Raw genomic sequence first — 18,911 nt, forward strand, 5'->3', positions numbered from 1 at the left:
AGGAGGGTCAGAGGGAGAAGCAGACTCCCTGCCGAGCAGGGAGCCCGATGCGGGACTCGATCCCGGGACTCCAGGATCATGACCTGAGCCGAAGGCAGTCGCTTAACCAACTGAGCCACCCAGGTGCCCAATCAAAAGACTTTCTTAATGCAGCACTAAGTAACATGATATAGTTTATATTTAATTTGGGACACTCTAGAAAGTTCAGTACTGTAATCCAAGTAACAAAATTAAAAAAATATATTTATTTTAGAGCGAGAGTGAGAGCTTGAGCACAGGAGGAAAGGGCAGAGGGAGGGGGAGAAAGCGGACCCTGTGCTGAGTGCAGAGCCCAACGCAGGGCTCGATCTCACGACCCTGGGATCACTACCTGAGCTGAAATCAAGAGTTGGACACTCAACCGATTGTGCCATCCAGGCGCCCCACGAATTCTTTATATTAGCTGGAGAACATTATAGGGAAGAGGACAGGTGCTATGGTGATGGTAGTCCTTTTTTCCTTAGTTTTTCCTAAGAACCCTTGAAATCCATTCATATAAAGGTTTATACTTATCTGTAGTTGAAAGTTTAAAACTGTCACTTTCTTGTGTGGAGAATCTCTGCCAAGAGGATAGAATTATGGGCCCTATGCCTGGGGAGATCTTAGTTTAGCATATTTGGGGCAGGACTTAGACATCTGAATTTTTTGTTCTGTTGAACATTCCTAGACAGCACAATTATAACAGTTTTGCTAAAGCTTAAAAAAATGCTGTTATATAATACCGTGTAATAAGATTTTTTGGTGTCTTTTTCTTGGTTCCTGTGTGGAGTGGAGTGAACATTGCTGGGGTCTCTCTAAAGGACCTGAACTTAGATATAGGAACTGATAAAGATCCTGAGCAGTGGGGAAATGTCCACAGAGAAGTAGTTGCCAGGTAGTATGTGCATTTTGCATTTTCAGTCCCTGGAAGTTAGATGTGAGCCTGAGTTCTGCCAGGGGGATGAGATTAGCTCAGCTCCATTAAGTATACATTGTTTTATTTCCCACACTTTTCTTTAGCTCACCAGTCAGGGACTGAGTCTGTCTCACTCCTTGCTGAGCCTAACCCTAAACACAGCAGGCACTCACTTGCTGACTGACAATATAGTCTTTGTTAATGGTAAAATTGATTTCATATTAATTTCTGTATCTCTGTACTTACCCTCATGACTGTTTACCTTAAATAACCAACTGATGTAAGAAATTTCTAGGGGACATTATTGATGGAAACATTTCAGTTTTGTGGCATTGTCCAGATAAGCTGCCACAAAATAGATGTTCAGTGACAATTATTTCTTCAAAGTTAACTTAGGTTCATGATTTCTTCGAACTCCACAGTGGCTATGAGACGACTCCTTTCTTGGGGCTGTTTCCCTATCTGTAGCTGATTTAATGGAAAGTATTTTGAAGAATCTTAGGAGACTACCATAAGTAAGGTAAGATGTTCATGTTTGAAAAACCATTTAACATTAACATAAAATAGGGGTAAAAGAGCATTTGTGAAGAACAATTAATTTTTGAGGTTGATCTTTTTCAAGCATCTCTCCTCCAAAAGTCTAGTCTTTGCTGCTGCTGAAGAGACAGAGAAAGGTGTGGTGTTCGTGGTAGAGGGACTTATCTTTGTAGACCTTTGTCCTGGTATTTATTACATTCAATTGCATAAAAGTAAGTTTTTTTGCATGTTTAACTCTACAAATATCTGCTAACATTGGGAACCACTGTGGGTAGGTCTTGCTCCATTTGAGTTGTTTTCTAAGATTTTCAATTATGTCCAATGGAAGGACCTAACAAAGAAGCACTAGTTAACAAAAGTATTAGCAGTTAGTCTCCTGGAGAAGGGGAAGTTGAGGCCTGGGTAAGACTCCCCTGCTAGTCTGAATGTGACAGGCTAAAGCAAAATGGAATCAAATCGTTGGGAATAAAGTAATAGGAATTTTGAAGTGATTCCCCGATAGGAAGTGATCTGGGGTAAGGAGATAGGAAAAGGAGAGTGGTTCCCAGCAAACATGGCCCCATGTGGAAAGATGGCTGGTGAATCTGAACAATATGTCTAACCATCTGTTTTATTTTGTTCTCTGTCCTGTTGGTCTATTTTTCTGCCATAATTCATACCACAAAGCTGTGAAATATTCACTCAGCAACTGTTGTTTTTCATGTTGCAGACCTTTGTAGGAAAGAAAGGAAGGGAAGGAAAGGAGGAAGAACGGAAGAAATAATTATTAAGCCTTTACTTTCAGGGCCTCTATGGACTAAAAGAAGTATTCCTTAGTGTTCCTTATGTCCTCGGAGAGAATGGCATTACAGATCTCATGAAGGTAAAGCTGATCCCTGAAGAGGAGGCTCGTTTGAAAAAGAGTGCAGAAACTCTGGGAAATTCAGAAGGGGCTCAAGCTTTAAAGTTGCTTAAAGCTTCCATTCTGAAGTTAAGGAAGGAGAGAGTAGTTATAGGATTAGATATGTCAAAATCTTGACTAAACTTGAATTCCTAAAAGTGGAAAAAGGGGGCAACAGTGACTTCTCTATTTAGCCCTCCAGCTGTTTGAGCATCCAGATGTTGGATGATACTTTGTGTTTACAATTCCTACATGATTGCAGTTCTTGCCCATGTTTATGTGTTTATATATATATTTGCCATTTGGTTCAAAAGAATGAATGATGTGTGTGTATACTGTGTTTACAGAGATTCTGATTCTTTTTTCTGGCTGGTATGTTCATTGATACACTATAAAAAAGTGCAACTTTCTCTACAATGTAAAAATGGATATATACACAAAAACAAATGGTAGTTCCAATCCTAATACTAAATTAAACCTTGATTTGACCTTGCTAGCTTTTATTCTAATTTTTTTAAGATTTTATTTTTTTAAGTAATCTCTACACCCAACATGGGACTTGAACTCGCAACCCCAAGATCGAGTCGCACGCTCCATCAACTTCTGATAATTTTTATAAAAGATCTAAACTCTATAAACCCTTCAGTGATGAATGATACCAAGGTGGGCATTCTTTTCTTTCACAGAAAAAGTCACTCAAATCCCTCAGTTTCAAATATTTCAAGTTAGAATTCTATGTGGTATATCCCATATTAAAGTTTATATGTTACAGAATAAATAATGCTAATTTTTAACTTGATGGATATTATGCTTTGTGAAATAAAAAACCGAGCTTATTAATATTTAATTTTTCCTAAAAATGTTCAATAAAGAGAAAAATTATGCAACAAATTTTATTTAGCATAGTCAGTCCCAACATTCAGCACAAAAAGTTTACAGAGGATAGAAAGTGCATTAATAAAAGCCAGTCTTTACCAAAAGAAAACAGAAAATATATTATTGATTCAAAATATTTTACACTCGAATGATAAACTGCAATAACTTATTCTGGGCACTACTGATAAGAGAAAGAGAAGAAAAGAATGCTTAAAGAAGAGCTCAATCTCCAGCTGATATCAGAGAAGTCAGTAGAGGTCACTGAGACCGGCAGTCTTTCTTGCTTTTTGCATTAGTGCCCTCAGCTGGAACTGTTTACGGGACAGAAGACGTACATGCTGGGAGGGGGGAAAAAGTTTCAACAGTTTAGAATGGATTTGACCCAGGCATGAAGTATCAGACAGTTTGTAAACTAGATGGGATCTAAGAACCCTAAACTCATTGTCAACCTTCCTTTGGAACCAATACTTTATGACATACGGCTTTTTAAACTCACTAGATTGATGCTGGCAGGTTATATAAGGAAAGTTACCTTCTGAGACTCTATAAAGGATTACGTTACAGGGAAAGCATGCCATTACAGGATCTGGCTCAGGAGTTTGAACTATACCTTGAGATAAACCAAGACACCAGGGAAACCTGAACTGTGATCCTATCAAAAGTTACATAAAACTTTGATAACTACGACTATCCCCAGTTGTCAAAAAGCAGGGAATGAGCAGCATAAGCCAGCTTTTGTCCCATGCCTAGCAACAGCATCTCTCTCTGGCCTCCCTGGGTGCACCTTTCCCTAAGCTCTGGCACCCAAGCAGGGGACAGTATACAGAAAGGGAGTCTGGGGTCTCGGACTTACACCCAGACATTCATGTGCTTGCACCAGGCCCAAGACTGGTTTGGCCACTTAATCACAGTGAGACAGACAAGATGAGTAAGTGACCCGACCAGCCTCGCACGTTTACTGAAGCACCAGCCGCAGCGGATCAAATATCCAAAGGGCGGCCACTATTACTTCTAAAACCATGCTCTTCGTGACCCAACAGAGAAGAGGAGCCAGAACTGGCTCCCTGGGTCTTCACGTTCTGTGCGACGGCAGTGAGCCTGAACCACCTTCATTCAGAAGGGCTGTGGTACGAGCAGGACAGCTCAGTACTTTGCAGGGCTGTTTGATCTAGGAAAACGGGTCTAAAATTATGCAATTCTAAGAAAATTAATAGGAAAAGACCAAAACAGAATCTCAAACAGGTGGGGCAGTCAGCGATCTTAATTTGGATGGTGTATGACCTGAAAGAACCAACGGAAATCTGACTGTTCCTCCGGACCCACGCAGGCCCGGCAGTAAGACTGAAGAATTACCTTCAGCTTCGTGCTGCCGGGGGGGCGGGGGCTGCAGCCACTGGCGCACCTTCCTTCCCCTCCCAGATGGAGCCTCAGCCCCAGAGCTCACTCGCGCTCTCTGGGAACACAAGGAATTTTAACTTCTCCTACACAGAAACCCTCTTGGTTTGTGGCTTTCAAGGTCAGTGCCTCTTTTAAAACATGAGTTCTGAGCTCCTGGAAAGCAGACTGAGGAAGACGTACCTTCAGGAAGACATCCAGATCTATCACTCCCCGCCTCAAGGCCTCTCCCAGGTAAAAGATAGTGTCTTCAATAGCATTTTCCTCTGCATACAGATTTAGGATCTGTTTGTATAGTGGGGCTGTGGGAATGATAACTTCGTCAATATCATTGTTTTCAGACTGATTTTCCATTTTCTCCAGAGCAGAACTGAGTTCTTCATCCTTCTTTCTCAAAAGTTCTATGTTTTTATCAACCTCAGCCTGAAAACAAAACAGTCCAAGCATGATGACTTCATACTAACTGTACATAATTATCTGCTGGTCAAAAATCTACAACTCAATTTTACAGAAACAGACCCGGGAAATAAAAAAGCGATACTTAAAACAACTCATGGTTGAGATTGTTTCAAACAACATCCTGGCCAAAGGTAGAGGAAAAAGGGTGATGTAAGATGCTGAGTGAGAACAGAATAACATTGAAAATACCCTAAGCTGAGCACTTCCAGTGGCAGTGATAAGTCTGTCACTTAGCAGTGGCAAATGTTGTTGCGAACTAAGCCATCAGACAAGATACCATCCAGCAGGAGGGTCCTCACATGACAATCGTAAAAGAGGTTTTTCTTCCAAACAAGGGGGCCACTGCTACAGAGGGATAGCTTCCCCCAGTCTACACAGCTTAATCCACAGAACCCCAAATAGCTGAACTTCAGTTACAAGTTACTGTAGGTGGCGGGTGCAGGCTTGGAATTGTCCTGGTGTCGCTTTCCTGAACTTTTAAAAATCGCAGGCTACTACTGTGAAGCTGACTTTACGCCCTAGAACCATTTTGTAAGACGAATGTGCACACACAAACCACTGTCCCCAGGGCCCTCAGACACATTTGTTGGAATAAATTCTCCTTCGTGGGAAGGAAAGTGGCGAGTGAAGCTGGCACTTAAATCATGCCAGTAGGCCTCTTCTTCATCATTAACCAAAAAAGTCATACGGGCACAGCAGTCTGATAAAAATGTGAGAAAGTTTAAGAGCGAAAGGCTGCATTAGAGGGCTCGCTGAAGATGCTTTCAATATAGTTCAAATGACATCTGGAGACAAAAAAGAACGGACCCTTAAGTCTGGACCCACGGTCTGCAGATCTTCATCAGGGCTCAGAACTCTCTCAAATTCTTATTTCCTGGCAACTGTCTGGTAACATCACGCACTGAAACCACCCTCCTTTGAGTCAAACCTCACCCCTCAGGGTGAAGTTGGTGCAAGGAAAAATGTTCTAAATACCCTCCAACTGCCAAAGACCAAACTGCCAACCCAGGCCCCACGTCTAACAAGGCTATAGAGAAGCTATATTCAAATGCTTAAAGGCATGCATAATTTTCTGAACTCTTACTGGACCCACAACGTCCAGGGTGAAAAAGGGGTAGATATCTAAAATTCGCAACTATTCAATGAGTTACTTACTACTTCTTGATCTAAACGGGTAACCATCTCTTCCAGTTTCTGATGACCTTTTTTCAGGTCTTCCTCTGTTCGTTTCAAGGCATTGAGCTCTGCCTGGGCACGATCCATTTCCTCTTTCATCCGCCATCTCAGCTTGTCACTGACCGCTGAGATAAGAGAGGCTCGGATGGTGTCCTCGCTGATGGTGCCGTCCCGACTGGGACCTGCAGGGGAAAAGGCAGAAACCACTGGCTTAATTTCCTAAGCACTTTCTATTCCTTTCACAGGAACCTTCAGAAAACAGGACAAAATGAGTTGACACTTTCAGAGTGGGAGGAAAGAGAAATTTTCTAGTAAATGTAAAAATTTCATCAAAAATAACATTAAAATCTGAGTTGATTCAGAAATACTTTCCCTGCAAGAGGTTACTATGAATCCATATTTACCCGCCTTTTCTACTGACTGCTGAAATAATCAGCTCTCTTCTCAATGAGGCAGGGGCTGTGTCCCCACAGATTACAATTATTCCCCAATCTCCAACAAATGGGACAAGTTTATACCAAAGAAAAACATTTGATTCAGGTCAGGTGCATTCTCCGGTTTCACTGCTAAGGTGAGGGAGACAGAAACCTACTGCAGAGGCCAGTAAGAGGACTGAATAGGCAGTTTCCTTGGTGTAAGGTTAATAAGGCTTCCCTTCTACAAGACTTTTACTCCATTACCCTTTACCCAAAGAGGAATGAACAGATGAGCAAGAGAGAGTGATGTACAGAAAATTCAACAGCTGATAAACTTGTTTAGTCTCAGATTCTTTAGTATTCTCTTCAAAACATCCCTTCCTCATCAGTGTCTTATAGAATTTCCTTGCATATTTCAGATCAAATAAACTTATCCCTCTGATATTTTCTTCAAAAGGTCCTCCCAGTGACAGAAGTATGGTACGGTACTCTTTAGGACTATCGGCGTTCTTTAGTTAGGGTCCTAATTCAGCAAATGTGTACATGGTATTCTGATTTCCAATTATGTTTGATGACAGAATATCATGTGGGGAATTATATTTATCTGTCACTGCCTACAATGATTAAAAAATGATTACAGACTAACAGAGTATCACTACCACTTTGAGCCGAAAATTTCTATCCCGGGGACACTGAGTTATACTCAACAGGAGGAAAAAACCCCAAAACCCTTTAGTCTGTTTGCAGAAATGTATCCAAACTCTTACATTCATGTTCCCACCCATCACAGGCCTGGGCCCCGTACCGAAAAGGCACACTGCTTCTCAAATGCAGCCGCGCTTTACCAACAACAGGCAGCCTGCCCCACGCAGCCAGCGCCACACCTGCTCTTCAGTGTCCCGTCTGCTCACAGTTCTTGCCAGTACATAAGCTCGCCTTGTACTAACTAAAAGCTCCACTTGTTAGTTAGGAAAGTTGTCTTCTTGCAGAAGCTGGTTCATACCAAGTTACCCTGAATGCTTTTCTGGCTTTTTGCAAACGACATCAGGACACTCTGGCGTTCTCTGGTTTCAGAGGTTTTGAAAGGCAGAGTCTGAGTCTAAATAGTTTTGTTTTTTCTTTTTTCTCTCTCATTCCCACCACAGAAGAACTGTTTTTTGTTGTTGTTGCTTTTTCTGACTTAGGTGTTCTTCTTGCAAGTAGAAATGAGTACAGACAGGGTCTCCTGTGGCCCGCTTTTCCTGAAGAGAGTCCTTCGTCCATCTGTCCTGAGGACACTGCTTGCACAGTGAGAGCCCAGGATCAGACCCCCCCCCCGTGTGCGCTGATTTCTCCCTACGAGGACCTCCCTCCTTCCTGCTAGAAACCTCTTGCTGAGGAGAGCCCAGACAGTATCCATCCTACAGGGTTGACAGAGAAGCAATTAATACCTCCTGTTTGATTATTAACATACAAATCGATAAGGTATGTGCTTTCGAGAATTCATTTCTGATTTTACAAAATATTTCAGCTTATTTCGTATTTCTGAAAAGCAAAAGTATTAACTCTTTCAGGTAACTTGTGCTTTGGAATTCAGAATGGTAAAGCCAGAGGGTAACCACATTTCCCCTATGAAAACTGAGGTCTTCTTTTTCACATCTCTGGCCTCTTTAATACCTAACTTTTCTAAAGTGTTCTCATCACTTTACCAACTACTGCACCACCTCCAGGCTCATGCCCCTAATTTCTCTTGCTGTTTTCCTGTCTGACCACCTCTTTATTCACATCATCCCCAACAGAGACCAGGATGACTAGCAACCTTCCCCAATTACCAAGATCTCCATTCATTCCTTCTCGTCCCTTTGACCTCCCTTTCTCCCACCCCTGCTTCCTGGGAGCATCTCGCCTCGCGCGGACTTCTTGCCGTCTCTTACAGCACGCAGGAGGTCCGCCAAGGCAGCCTCTCTCACATTTATCAGACCACCAGGCCTCCTACCTCCAAAGACTTCACCTGCCAAACCTAACCTAACTCAAGTCCTCAATCCTTCTGACTCTTTCTTAAAGCCCTAGCCTCCTTTTACCATCTTCCCACAAGGCAAAAATCCTCAGGATATCTTCAAAGGAGTGAAACCATCAGATGGGAGTTTTCCACTCTTTTCTCCCACTCTCCTTTGGAACAAGAATCCTAATTCCTTTAACTATGGTCTGACCCCTCACTGTTTAAAAGTACTAACCTCACCTTCTCAGGAAGACAACCTGCATTCCTCTAGATCCTTCTGAAAGATCAGATGCTTTTAAGCTTTCATCTGTAGTCTAAGCACAGTGTCTTGCTTTTTCTACTCTGCTCTTGGCTTGCTTTCTTTCATCCCTCTTCCTAGCCCCAAATCTTGGGTAATCTTCAAAACTCTATGCTCTCTAGTTCTTTTTTCCTGAGTTCACGGCCAGTCTTATACAACATTACTCTAATTAAGAAAAAAAAAATGTCTAAAAAGGCTCCTGAGGAGGAAGATGAAGAAAGAAAGGTTAAGAAACACCGCTGTAATCCATCTGTGATTCTTGCTTTTCTACTACTGTGTTGCTACTATAAACTTCTACCTGCTGGCCTTGTCCCCACACCCCAACCTCATCCCCAAAATTATGGTATACATTTGCTACAATGCTTGAATTATCCTAATCACAACCTATGAAAGGCAGAAACTTCCTGAAGGCCTTGTAAATGACCGGGGTGCGGCGCTAATTACCTGCTAGATGATCCTGCTTTTTTCCACAGCCAGCTCTAGCTCTTTCACTATCAAACTCTTAAGTCATTTTAACTACCAAAAACAGTTTACTGTTCTTAAATATCAGATTCCATCTTCTCTCTACCATCAAATATGGTGTTAAAGCTAATCTCCACTAATGATCTTTCCTCTGTTAACCCTAATGAGTTCCCACTAATAGTTCTTACTATATTTATCAGTTTAAAAACATACTTTGAACTTTAAAAAATACCTGAGTACAAAAAAGACAAAGGTATATTTTTAAAAGATTAGGATCTGCCAAAAACTTCCTGATACCATAGTTTCCAGATAAGAAGGGCAACGTGGATCACTGGAAAAGGAGGCAAGCACTTACCTAAACCTGGCGGCGGGTGGGGGGTGGAGAACACCGCTCAGGTTACAAACCGGGAACTGGGGACTCCTACACTCTTGGGTTTTTTGTTTTTGTTTTGTTTTCTTCGCAATAGAGGTTAGAAACTTAACTGTGGTTTGCGTATCAAAAGGGGTAGGTTGTTACAGAAACAATTTAATGTTTATTCCACCCTGTATTAAGTTGTTTCAATAAGATTTTTTTCAGATTTAAATACAATTAGCCTTTTCCCTAAATTTTTGAATTTGTTGTGAGAAACTAAAATCATAAATTGGTTTTCACCTCCCTGGCAAAATGGCAAACCAAAGCAAGTCAAAGAGACTGAATTCTCGGTAACATTTCCTGGTAAAAATTTGGCTGTCCTTTTGCGGACAGGAACAGTATCTTTAAAGAATTTGACTCCTGAAGGGCTTAGCACTGAACTGTGATAGCTGCTCAGGCAGAATTATTTGAGTTAATGGAAGCAGTGAGTGTTAAAATCTGCAATGTTAACTATTTTACTCTATTTTTTGCTTTTCAACACACGTCCCTTCAAGGCAGTAGAGTTGTGTGGTTAATCCTATGCAGCCGTTAAAGTGTTCCGTTTATCTGTGTAGAAGTTATCTGAAGTAATAAAGGATTAAGTGTATTTTTATAACTAGTCTGGATTTTTCACACACAAAAACATCAAGTTTTGTTAAAATTACTACCTTAAAATGGATCAACTTACACTGATGTGAAGTTTTCAAATTTCTTTTTAAAAACACACATTTAAATTCTGGAATTTATATTCTGTTTCTCTTATGAAATACGTTAAAGCAAACACTACCATACAGCACCAAATAAGGCCTCCCAAAGAAGTCTCCAGCTAAAGCCATTAACACTCAAAATGGGAACCAAGCTGAGGCAGCAGTTAGTTGCTTGGCTTTCGATAAAGGTCGCAGTTCACCTGAGGGTGGAAGTGCCAAGATTAGCCCTTGTCCTTTCCTCTGCCACCCACAGACCTTACTATACAGTATATTTAAACACATTAGGTCCACCTACCTTCTAAAAAGAAGAGAATTTTAATGAAGATATGGAATATGAACGCCAAAAAAGAAAACCAATTAAAATTCTAAATTCGATGAACCTTGACACTTTAAGGGATTGTTTAAGTAAGAAAAAAGATCGGTGGGAGATTCTCATCATCTTGATCACTTTTCAAACAAAAAAAATTTTTTGCCTTCAGATGTCTTTTTTTTTTTTTTAAAGATTTTATTTATTTGACAGAGAGAGACACAGCGAGAGAGGGAACACAAGTAGGGGGAGTGGGAGAGGGAGAAGCAGGCTTCCCGTGGAGCAGGGAGCCCAATGTGGGGCTCGATCCCAGGACCCTGGGATCATGACCCGAGCCAAAGGCAGACGCTTAACGACTGAGCCACCCAGGCGCCCCAACCCCCTCAGATGTCTTAAGAGAAATTTTCATTTTCTTTATACCCAGGTAACAAGCCCTGGAGTAAGAAGAGTTTGTGCCAAACTGCCATACCTCAAGTCCCCACATCCTGACCTTTACCCATGCAGAGTCAGATTTCAGACGTGCCCTTCTACAATTCCAGATGAGCCTCAATGAAAAGGTAACAAAGATTTTGAGAAACAATCCTAAGCAAAAACCTCATTTAAATGTTAGGTAGGATCCAATTACTGAACTTAAGTCTTAGGAACTAAAACATAATTGAAAAAAAATTTTTTTTCTACTACGAGGAAACCAATATACTACCCAATGGACCTGATAACTCAACAAATAATTCAGGCCTGTATCTTCAAAGTGCACAGGTACAGACTACCTGATTTAAAACTAAACACTTAAGACAATCACTTTTATTTATCTCCTAATAGTACTTACTGCATGATCAGTTTCCTGTAACTCAGAAAGATCATTTATATTAGAGAATCCACGGTAGTCCTGAAGTACAAGATAACTGAACAGTAACCTTTAAAAATAGTCAATTTATTTAAGCCAAAAACGAGAACAGTTTATCCATTTCTCTCACCCTCCAACCCCTGCCCTCTGGCAACTACCACTCTGTTCTCTGTATCTGTGAGTTTGGCTTGTATATCTATTGCTTGGCTTATTTATTTTTTGGATTTCACATATACGTGACATCATAAGGGTAGTTGTCTTTCTCGGACTTATTTGTCTGACTAAACAATAACCTTTCTAAACGCTCCTCTAACCAGCAAAAGGGAATCACTTGCTCAGCATTTTTACTTCTGGAAGTTACTTGCTCAGACCCACATAACTAGGGTCTTTGGTTTGACATCTGTGCTACAGATCAAACTATGGAGCCTACGCAATCCCCAAGAGTAATTTACTGTCACTCAAGGACCACATCAAGCCCATATTATTTCCTTTTATAATAAAAACACACAAAAAATAGGACAATCTCTGAATTAGGAGGAACATTTAAATAACTGTATGAATAAAGGCATTCTGATTCATGCTATTAAGTGCAAACCTGGCAAATTCAGTAAGCTGCTTAAAAAAGCTTTTGTAGTCTATGAACATGTAAGCTTCTAATACTACTACCAACCTCTGTGTGAGCTATGGAACTTTTCTTCCAACGAAATCAGGGGACCTCAATTTATCTTTTAAACACTATTAGAGCAGTATTCTTTAAGCTCTAGAAAGTTTCTATAATCACCATCAGTAAGAAAAACACTTTTTCTTCAAGGTTTATGCTTCTTGAAAATAAACACAAACCACAAGGAAAGGTTTACATTAGTTTACATAAAAACTCAAGTTTTCAAATGTACAGGTAAGTATAGGTATGAACCTCATTAAAACAATACCAGGGGCACCTGGGTGGCTCAGCTGGTTGGGTGTCTGACTCTTGGTTTTGGCTCAGGTCACGATCTCGGAATCCTGGGATCAAGCCCTACATTCGGGCTCTGTGCTCAGCATGGAGTCTGCTTGTCCCTCTCCCTCGGCTCCTCCCCCTGCTCACGCTCACTCTGTTCTCTCTCTCAAGTAAATAAAAATTAAAAAAAAAAATAGGATAGCAAAGTAGTTAACTACTTCAAAAAAGGCAGTGCTACAATCATCCAATTATAAAAAATGAGAGATGCTACTAGCAGGCATAAGCACAAAGGCCAATTAATTTGAAGGACAGTAAAATTCCATCCTTAAAAAGATGGGTCAGAATCAAAGTCATTCCTTGAAGTATCCTATTGGAATAACCCCAGGATGCCAAATTAATCAGCTTCTCATATCCTTCATATATTAACCAAAAAAAATTTAAAATACAGTGTTAAATTACGTAAGGGCCTTTTTCTTTAAGCTTTCAAAATTTAGCACAGCAACCCTTAGTAAGCCCTCACTGACTGCCCAGATGGGAGGAAACTACTACTTTACCCTGAAGATAAGGCAGGTATTCCCAAAGGAAGTCTGTGAAAGACTGTGCAGAAGGGGTGCCAAAGCAAAAAAAAAAAAAAATTCCATTTGGAAAGTGAAAGTGGGTTTCCATTTGAATATAGGAAAAGTTAATGATATACAATCCTAAAGGTACATCTACCCCTTCATAGATTATTTGATTTCAAAGAACTCTTTCTCAAAGTGTGAATTAGCTATGCGGATCTTTCAAGGATGAGACTTTTTTTTTTTTAAGATTTTATTTATTTATTTGAGAGAGAGAGCACAAGCAGGTAGAGGGGCAGAGGGAGAGAGAGAAACAGACTCACCACTGAGCAGGGAGCCTGATGCGGGGCTCGATCCCAGGACCCCAGGATCATGACCTGAGCCGAAGGCAGACGCTTAACTGACTGAGCCACCCAGGTGCTCCTCAAGGATGAGAATGTTAACAACAGATCCAAAGTGTCCAAACAACAGATTCGATTCTGGGTCAAGTATTGGCCAGAAGCACCTCATTTTGTTTTCCCCTCAAATTTGTCTCCTCAAAGTTTCAGAACACTAAGTAAATCAGGGTTGAAGCCATCTGTAACCACTCTGATTAAAGGACTCCGCTGAGAGGAAATAAACCTGGAGATTCTGGCACAAAGGAAGTATGGCAATAGTACATCCTCTGATACACTACATAAAGGAGCCAGCTAGTTCTCCGACTTCCTTCACACACATATTCATAACATGGGGAAGTTTCATTGAGTGGCACCACACTGTTCAGAGGACCACAGTGGACCACCCTGTAGTAACATTCTTGAACATTTGCCTGATAGCCTTCAATCCTTCTTAATCCAGATTATAATATCCACACCTTCATCATCTCCAAATCGGTGCCACCCAGGTGCACCACGGGCACCACCAGCGCATGAGGATCTATCTGGCAGATGGCGCCATGCATGAATCAAAGTGGGAATCAGCTGATCCCACATCATGCCACTCTTCCCTATCCAGGGGAGTTTGGCGTTCTCTACTGAAATGCCCAGCTGGGGACTAAAGGTTCTCTTGAGTACCCATTTGTCAGCCCAGAAAACGTACAAACGACCACATATCCATACCTACTTCTGCTTTCTTCTGGCATCTGCTATTAAGAGAACATAAACAAGTATCAATATTGTCTCCTCAACTTAATCTTTATAATTTGGTGGTGGTCAAGTCATTTTAAACCTTTAAAATCAGAGTCCAGGTTCTCTTACAGCTTTGGCAATACCAACTTGGTGAAAGTTATACACCTTGTCCTAGCAAAAGTGTTTCACTCTTTTTAAGATTTTATTTATTTGACAGAGAGAGACACAGCGAGAGAGGGAACACAAGCAGGGGAGTGGGAGAGGGAGAAGCAGCCTTCCCTCTGAGCAGGGAGCCCGATGCAGGGCTCGATCCCAGGACTCCGGGACCTGAGCAGAGGCTTAAAGACTGAGCCACCCAGGTGCCCCCAAAAGTGTTTCACTCTTAAGAAACACATACTTTAATCCAAAGAAACAGAAATTTAAGTTTTTAAAAATTTAACTTTTACCCTCAGTTATCAAGAAAAGTTTATCTTCCTTGTGATGCCTTTGTTGACGAACAATGCTTACGATGGACAGAAAATCTAAGGAAAGTTATCCAAATTCCACATCTTTTCCCAGTGATTTTCCAGTAGAAAATTTTTTTTTTTTTAAGATTTTATTTATTTATTTGAGAGAGAGAATGAGATAGAGAGCATGAGAGGGAGGAGGGTCAGAGGGAGAAGCAGACTCCCTGCCGAGCAGGGAGCCCGATGCGGGACTCGATCCCGGGACTCCAGGATCATGACCTGAGCCGAAAGCAGTCGCTTAACCAACTGAGCCACCCAGGTGCCCCGAAAATGTTTTTGATAGTTGCAAAGATGATATACAAAAAATACACCTGGTCTTACAATGACTTCTAGGAAAAATCTGAGTTACACAGCTTTTTTCTTCCCTTACACTATACCAGGGTATTAAAATATCACTACAATTGCCCAGACCTGATGGAAAGCACCATCGACAGGTTTTACATCATTCCACAGCTGTCTTCACTGCTTAGTGCCCTCAGTGAGCTCCAATTTCACAAGACTGGCTTTAGGTCAGGTTAGGTGGGAAGCTATCTAATAAAAAAAGCTATAAAATGAAACGACAAAACATATTCTGATTTTAAATGTTGTGTAAAATCTACATTGATTTGGGCGCCTGGGTGGCTCAGTTGGTTAAGCGACTGCCTTCGGCTCAGGTCGTGATCCTGGAGTCCCGGGGTCGAGTCCCGCATCGGGCTCCCTGCTCGGCGGGGAGTCTGCTTCTCCCTCTGACCCTCCCCCGTCTCATGTGCTCTCTCATTCTCTCTCTCTCAAGTAAATAAATAAAATCTTAAAAAAAAAAAATCTACATTGATTGGAATCAGAAAGAGCTATTTTAAGTTCCAAGATCTGTATCCGTCCTCCTTCTTCAGTACTTTGTCAGAAGAGGTTGCTATAAAAAATGCAATCTCCATTACTTCATTTTTATTTTTTTTTTAAAGATTTATTTTTTGAGAGAGAGAGCACACACCTGCGTGGGGTGGGGGGCAGAGGGAGAGAATCTTCAGGCAGACTCCCTGCTCAGTTGAGGAGCCTACTGTGGGGCTCTCAAGACCCATGAGATCCTGACCTGAGCCAAAAACCAAGAGTCAGATGCTCAAGCGACTGAGCCACCCATGTGCCCCTCTATTACTTCATTTTTTTTTTTTAAAGATTTTATTTATTTATTTGACACAGAGAGAGAGATAGCGAGAGCAGGAACACAAGCAGGGGGAAGTGGGAGGGGGAGAAGCAGGCTTCCCGCTGAGCAGGGAGCCCGATGTGGGGCTCGATCCCAGGACCCTGGGATCACGACCTGAGCTGAAGGCAGCCACTTAATGACTGAGCCACCCAGGCGCCCTTATCACTTCATTTTTAAATGGCTTTTTCACTTCAGTGCTGTCGGGATGGTTAAATACCAACACTTGCACAGGCATCCACGTCCATAATAAGACATATGTTAATGATGCTTTCAGTCAGGTGCTTGTTTTACATCTAAAATCAAAACCTATGCAGTGAAACTATCAAGTGATACAAAGTACAAGGATAAACATACCACATTCATTCTTTCTCATGGTCTCGGTAGTATAGAGAATAATAGCACAAATTCTGGTGACCACAGATCTACTGAGGAAACGCTGACTAGTTGTGAACTGACATTCAATACTTTTATGTTTCTGCTTTCCTGTATTACAGTTTTGAAGTCCAACAGCGTTGTGCACAATGTACTACCAGAACGATGAAAAAAAATCAAGCAGGCAAGCAACAAAGATAGAACAATACATATTAAAGGATAGCCAAGATTATCATAAAATGTTTCTAGCCTAAGAAAGTACTCTTAAAAAAATACATAAATTTCTTTGATAGTCTGTTCTAAAAATAAACATTAGATGTTATTTTAATTAGCAATAATCACACCTCGGATAAACCTCATTGGCTACGATACTGCCACTGCGCAAAGCTTAGATGTGATTTTAAAGATACCATTTTCTCCACATCCCTGTTTTTTGGATATGTGGAAACAATCTAGTCTAAGCTATAAAATGCTTCATACCTATGGTTTAAAATGAGTTAACATATAAAAGATTGTTAGAAACTGAGGTTTTCTAGAAATCAAAGGGATTATGCTATTATCTCAATGAAAAACGGTAACAAATAGCACTATTCCCATTTTGTTGATGATGCCTGAACCAAAATGGAGAGCTTAACAAGACTTAGTGTGCTTTGCTTATGGATGAAAGATCTCCCATCATTAGGTTTCTAACTCAAATCCTTTAAATTATATTGTAGAGGGCGCCTGGGTGGCTCAGTCGTTAAGCGTCTGCCTTCAGCTCAGGTCATGATCCCAGGGTCCTGGGATCGAGTCCCGCATCAGGCTCCCCGCTCCGCGGGAAGCCTGCTTCTCCCTTTCCCACTCCCCCTGCTTGTGTTCCTGCTCTCACTATGTCTCTCTCTGTCAAATAAATAAATAAAATCTTAAAAAAAAAAAAAATTATATTGTAGAAAAAGAGCTACATTATAGTAATTTTGAGAACATTTTAATAAAACCATGCCACCAGAACCTCAATAACTAGACTGTATCAATGGCAAGAACAGCATTAGAAAACCTGTTTTGGGGGGCACCTGGGTGCTCAGCCATTAAGTGTCTGCCTTCAGCTCAGGTCATGATCCCAGGGTCCTGGGATCGAGCCCCACATCGGGCTCCTTGCTCAGCGGGAAGCCTGCTTCTCCCTCGCCCACTCCCCCTGCTTGTGTTCCCTCTCGTGCTGTCTCTCTCTGTCAAAAAATAAATAAAATCTTTAAAAAAAAAAAAAGCAAAGAAAATCCTTTTTTGGGGGGAGGGTACTTACATTAGATCTTGGGATGGTTACAGTTTATCAGGAAATATAACAGAAAGATGAACTTCATACGCTCCTACATTCATTTAGGCACTCAGCAAAATATTTATTGAGGCACTTCTATATATAAAGCACTGTTAGGGGGTCGGGGGCGGGGATTGGTGGGGGTAGGTGATTAGTCAGGTAGGCATGCCTGCTCCTTGCAAAGGAAATAGGAAGTGGATTTCCTAAGATAGAATAGTAGAGGATGAGGTCAGAGAAATAACAGGGGAAGAAAGCAGGATCACACAGGGCCTTCTAGGCCTAAGAACTCTGGATTGAATTCTGAGTAAAATGGGGAAATACTGGCAGGTTTTGAGCACAGGAGCGACGTTATTTATGGTTTTTTATTTTATTTATTTGACAGAGAGAGAGAAAGCACAAGCAGGGGGAGCAGCAGGGAGCCCAGTGGGGGCAAAGAGAAAGCACGAGCAGGGGGAAGGGCAGAGGGAGAAGCAGGCTCCCTGCTGAGCAAGGAGCCCCACATGGGACTTGATCCCAGGACTCCGGGATCATGACCTGAGCCAAAGGCAGATGTTCAACTGACTGAGCCACCCAGGCACCCCTATTTCTGTTTTACTAGGATTACTCTGGATGCTGTGTATAAAACAGAGTGTAGGGGCCAAGGACAGACACAGAAACCTTTTGGGAGGCTTCTGAAATAAATTAGATAAGACACAATGTGATGACTTGGATTTGCACTGGGTATGATCAAATTCTAGATCTATTTTGAAGACAGTAGGCTCCTGATGAGGAATCAAGGATGATGCCAAAGTAAGAGTACTGAGTAGGATCAATGGAGATGGGGAAGCTGTGTAGAAAGATTCAGAGTTTAATTCTGGTCATGTTGGGCTTGAGATGTCTATTAAATATCCACGTGGAGATACTAAGAAGGCAGGTGCTCTAAGGATCTGGAGCTCAGGAGAGAGTATAAATTTGGGAACTGTGGGCATAGAAGTGGTATTTAAAGCTAAGACTGGTGGAAATCACCAGGAGAATGTACAGAGAACGCTAAGTACAGAGAATGCTAAGGACTAAGCCAGGGGGCACGCCAACATTAAGAAAAGGAGACCTGTAAAGAAGACTGACCATGAGTACCAGCAAGCTAGGAAGAAAACCGAGCGAGTGTGGGGTCTTGGAAAAAAGATTAAGAAAGTGTATCAAGGAAGGAGTAATTAACTGTGTCAAATGCTACTGACAGGCCAAGTAAGTGGAGAAAAGTAACTACCTGTTGGATTTAACCTTGTAAAGGTCATTAGTGACCTTGACAGAAACAGTTTTAGCAGAATGGTA

The 18,911-nt window shown here is 41.4% G+C and overlaps 1 protein-coding gene and 1 pseudogene across 1 annotated transcript in view; both read right to left on the reverse strand.

Annotated features, from left to right (window-relative positions):
- Nucleotides 1–3,228: 3,228 nt before the first annotated feature.
- TSG101 (tumor susceptibility 101) overlaps nucleotides 3,229–18,911 on the reverse strand; it is a 39,453-nt gene continuing 23,770 nt past the window's right edge. Inside the window, exons 8-10 of the mRNA XM_035012421.1 lie at nucleotides 6,237–6,439; nucleotides 4,806–5,045; nucleotides 3,229–3,565 (exon numbers count right to left, since the gene is read on the reverse strand). Coding sequence (XP_034868312.1) covers nucleotides 3,476–3,565; nucleotides 4,806–5,045; nucleotides 6,237–6,439 — 533 coding nt within the window. The 3' untranslated portion in view covers nucleotides 3,229–3,475. The remainder of the gene's footprint in view (nucleotides 3,566–4,805; nucleotides 5,046–6,236; nucleotides 6,440–18,911) is intronic.
- Nucleotides 16,575–16,704, reverse strand: LOC118016363 (annotated as a pseudogene).

Source organism: Mirounga leonina, unplaced genomic scaffold (genome assembly GCF_011800145.1).
Source record: "Mirounga leonina isolate KUSES-001 unplaced genomic scaffold, KU_Mleo_1.0 Mir_166, whole genome shotgun sequence".
Taxonomy (NCBI): domain Eukaryota; kingdom Metazoa; phylum Chordata; class Mammalia; order Carnivora; family Phocidae; genus Mirounga; species Mirounga leonina.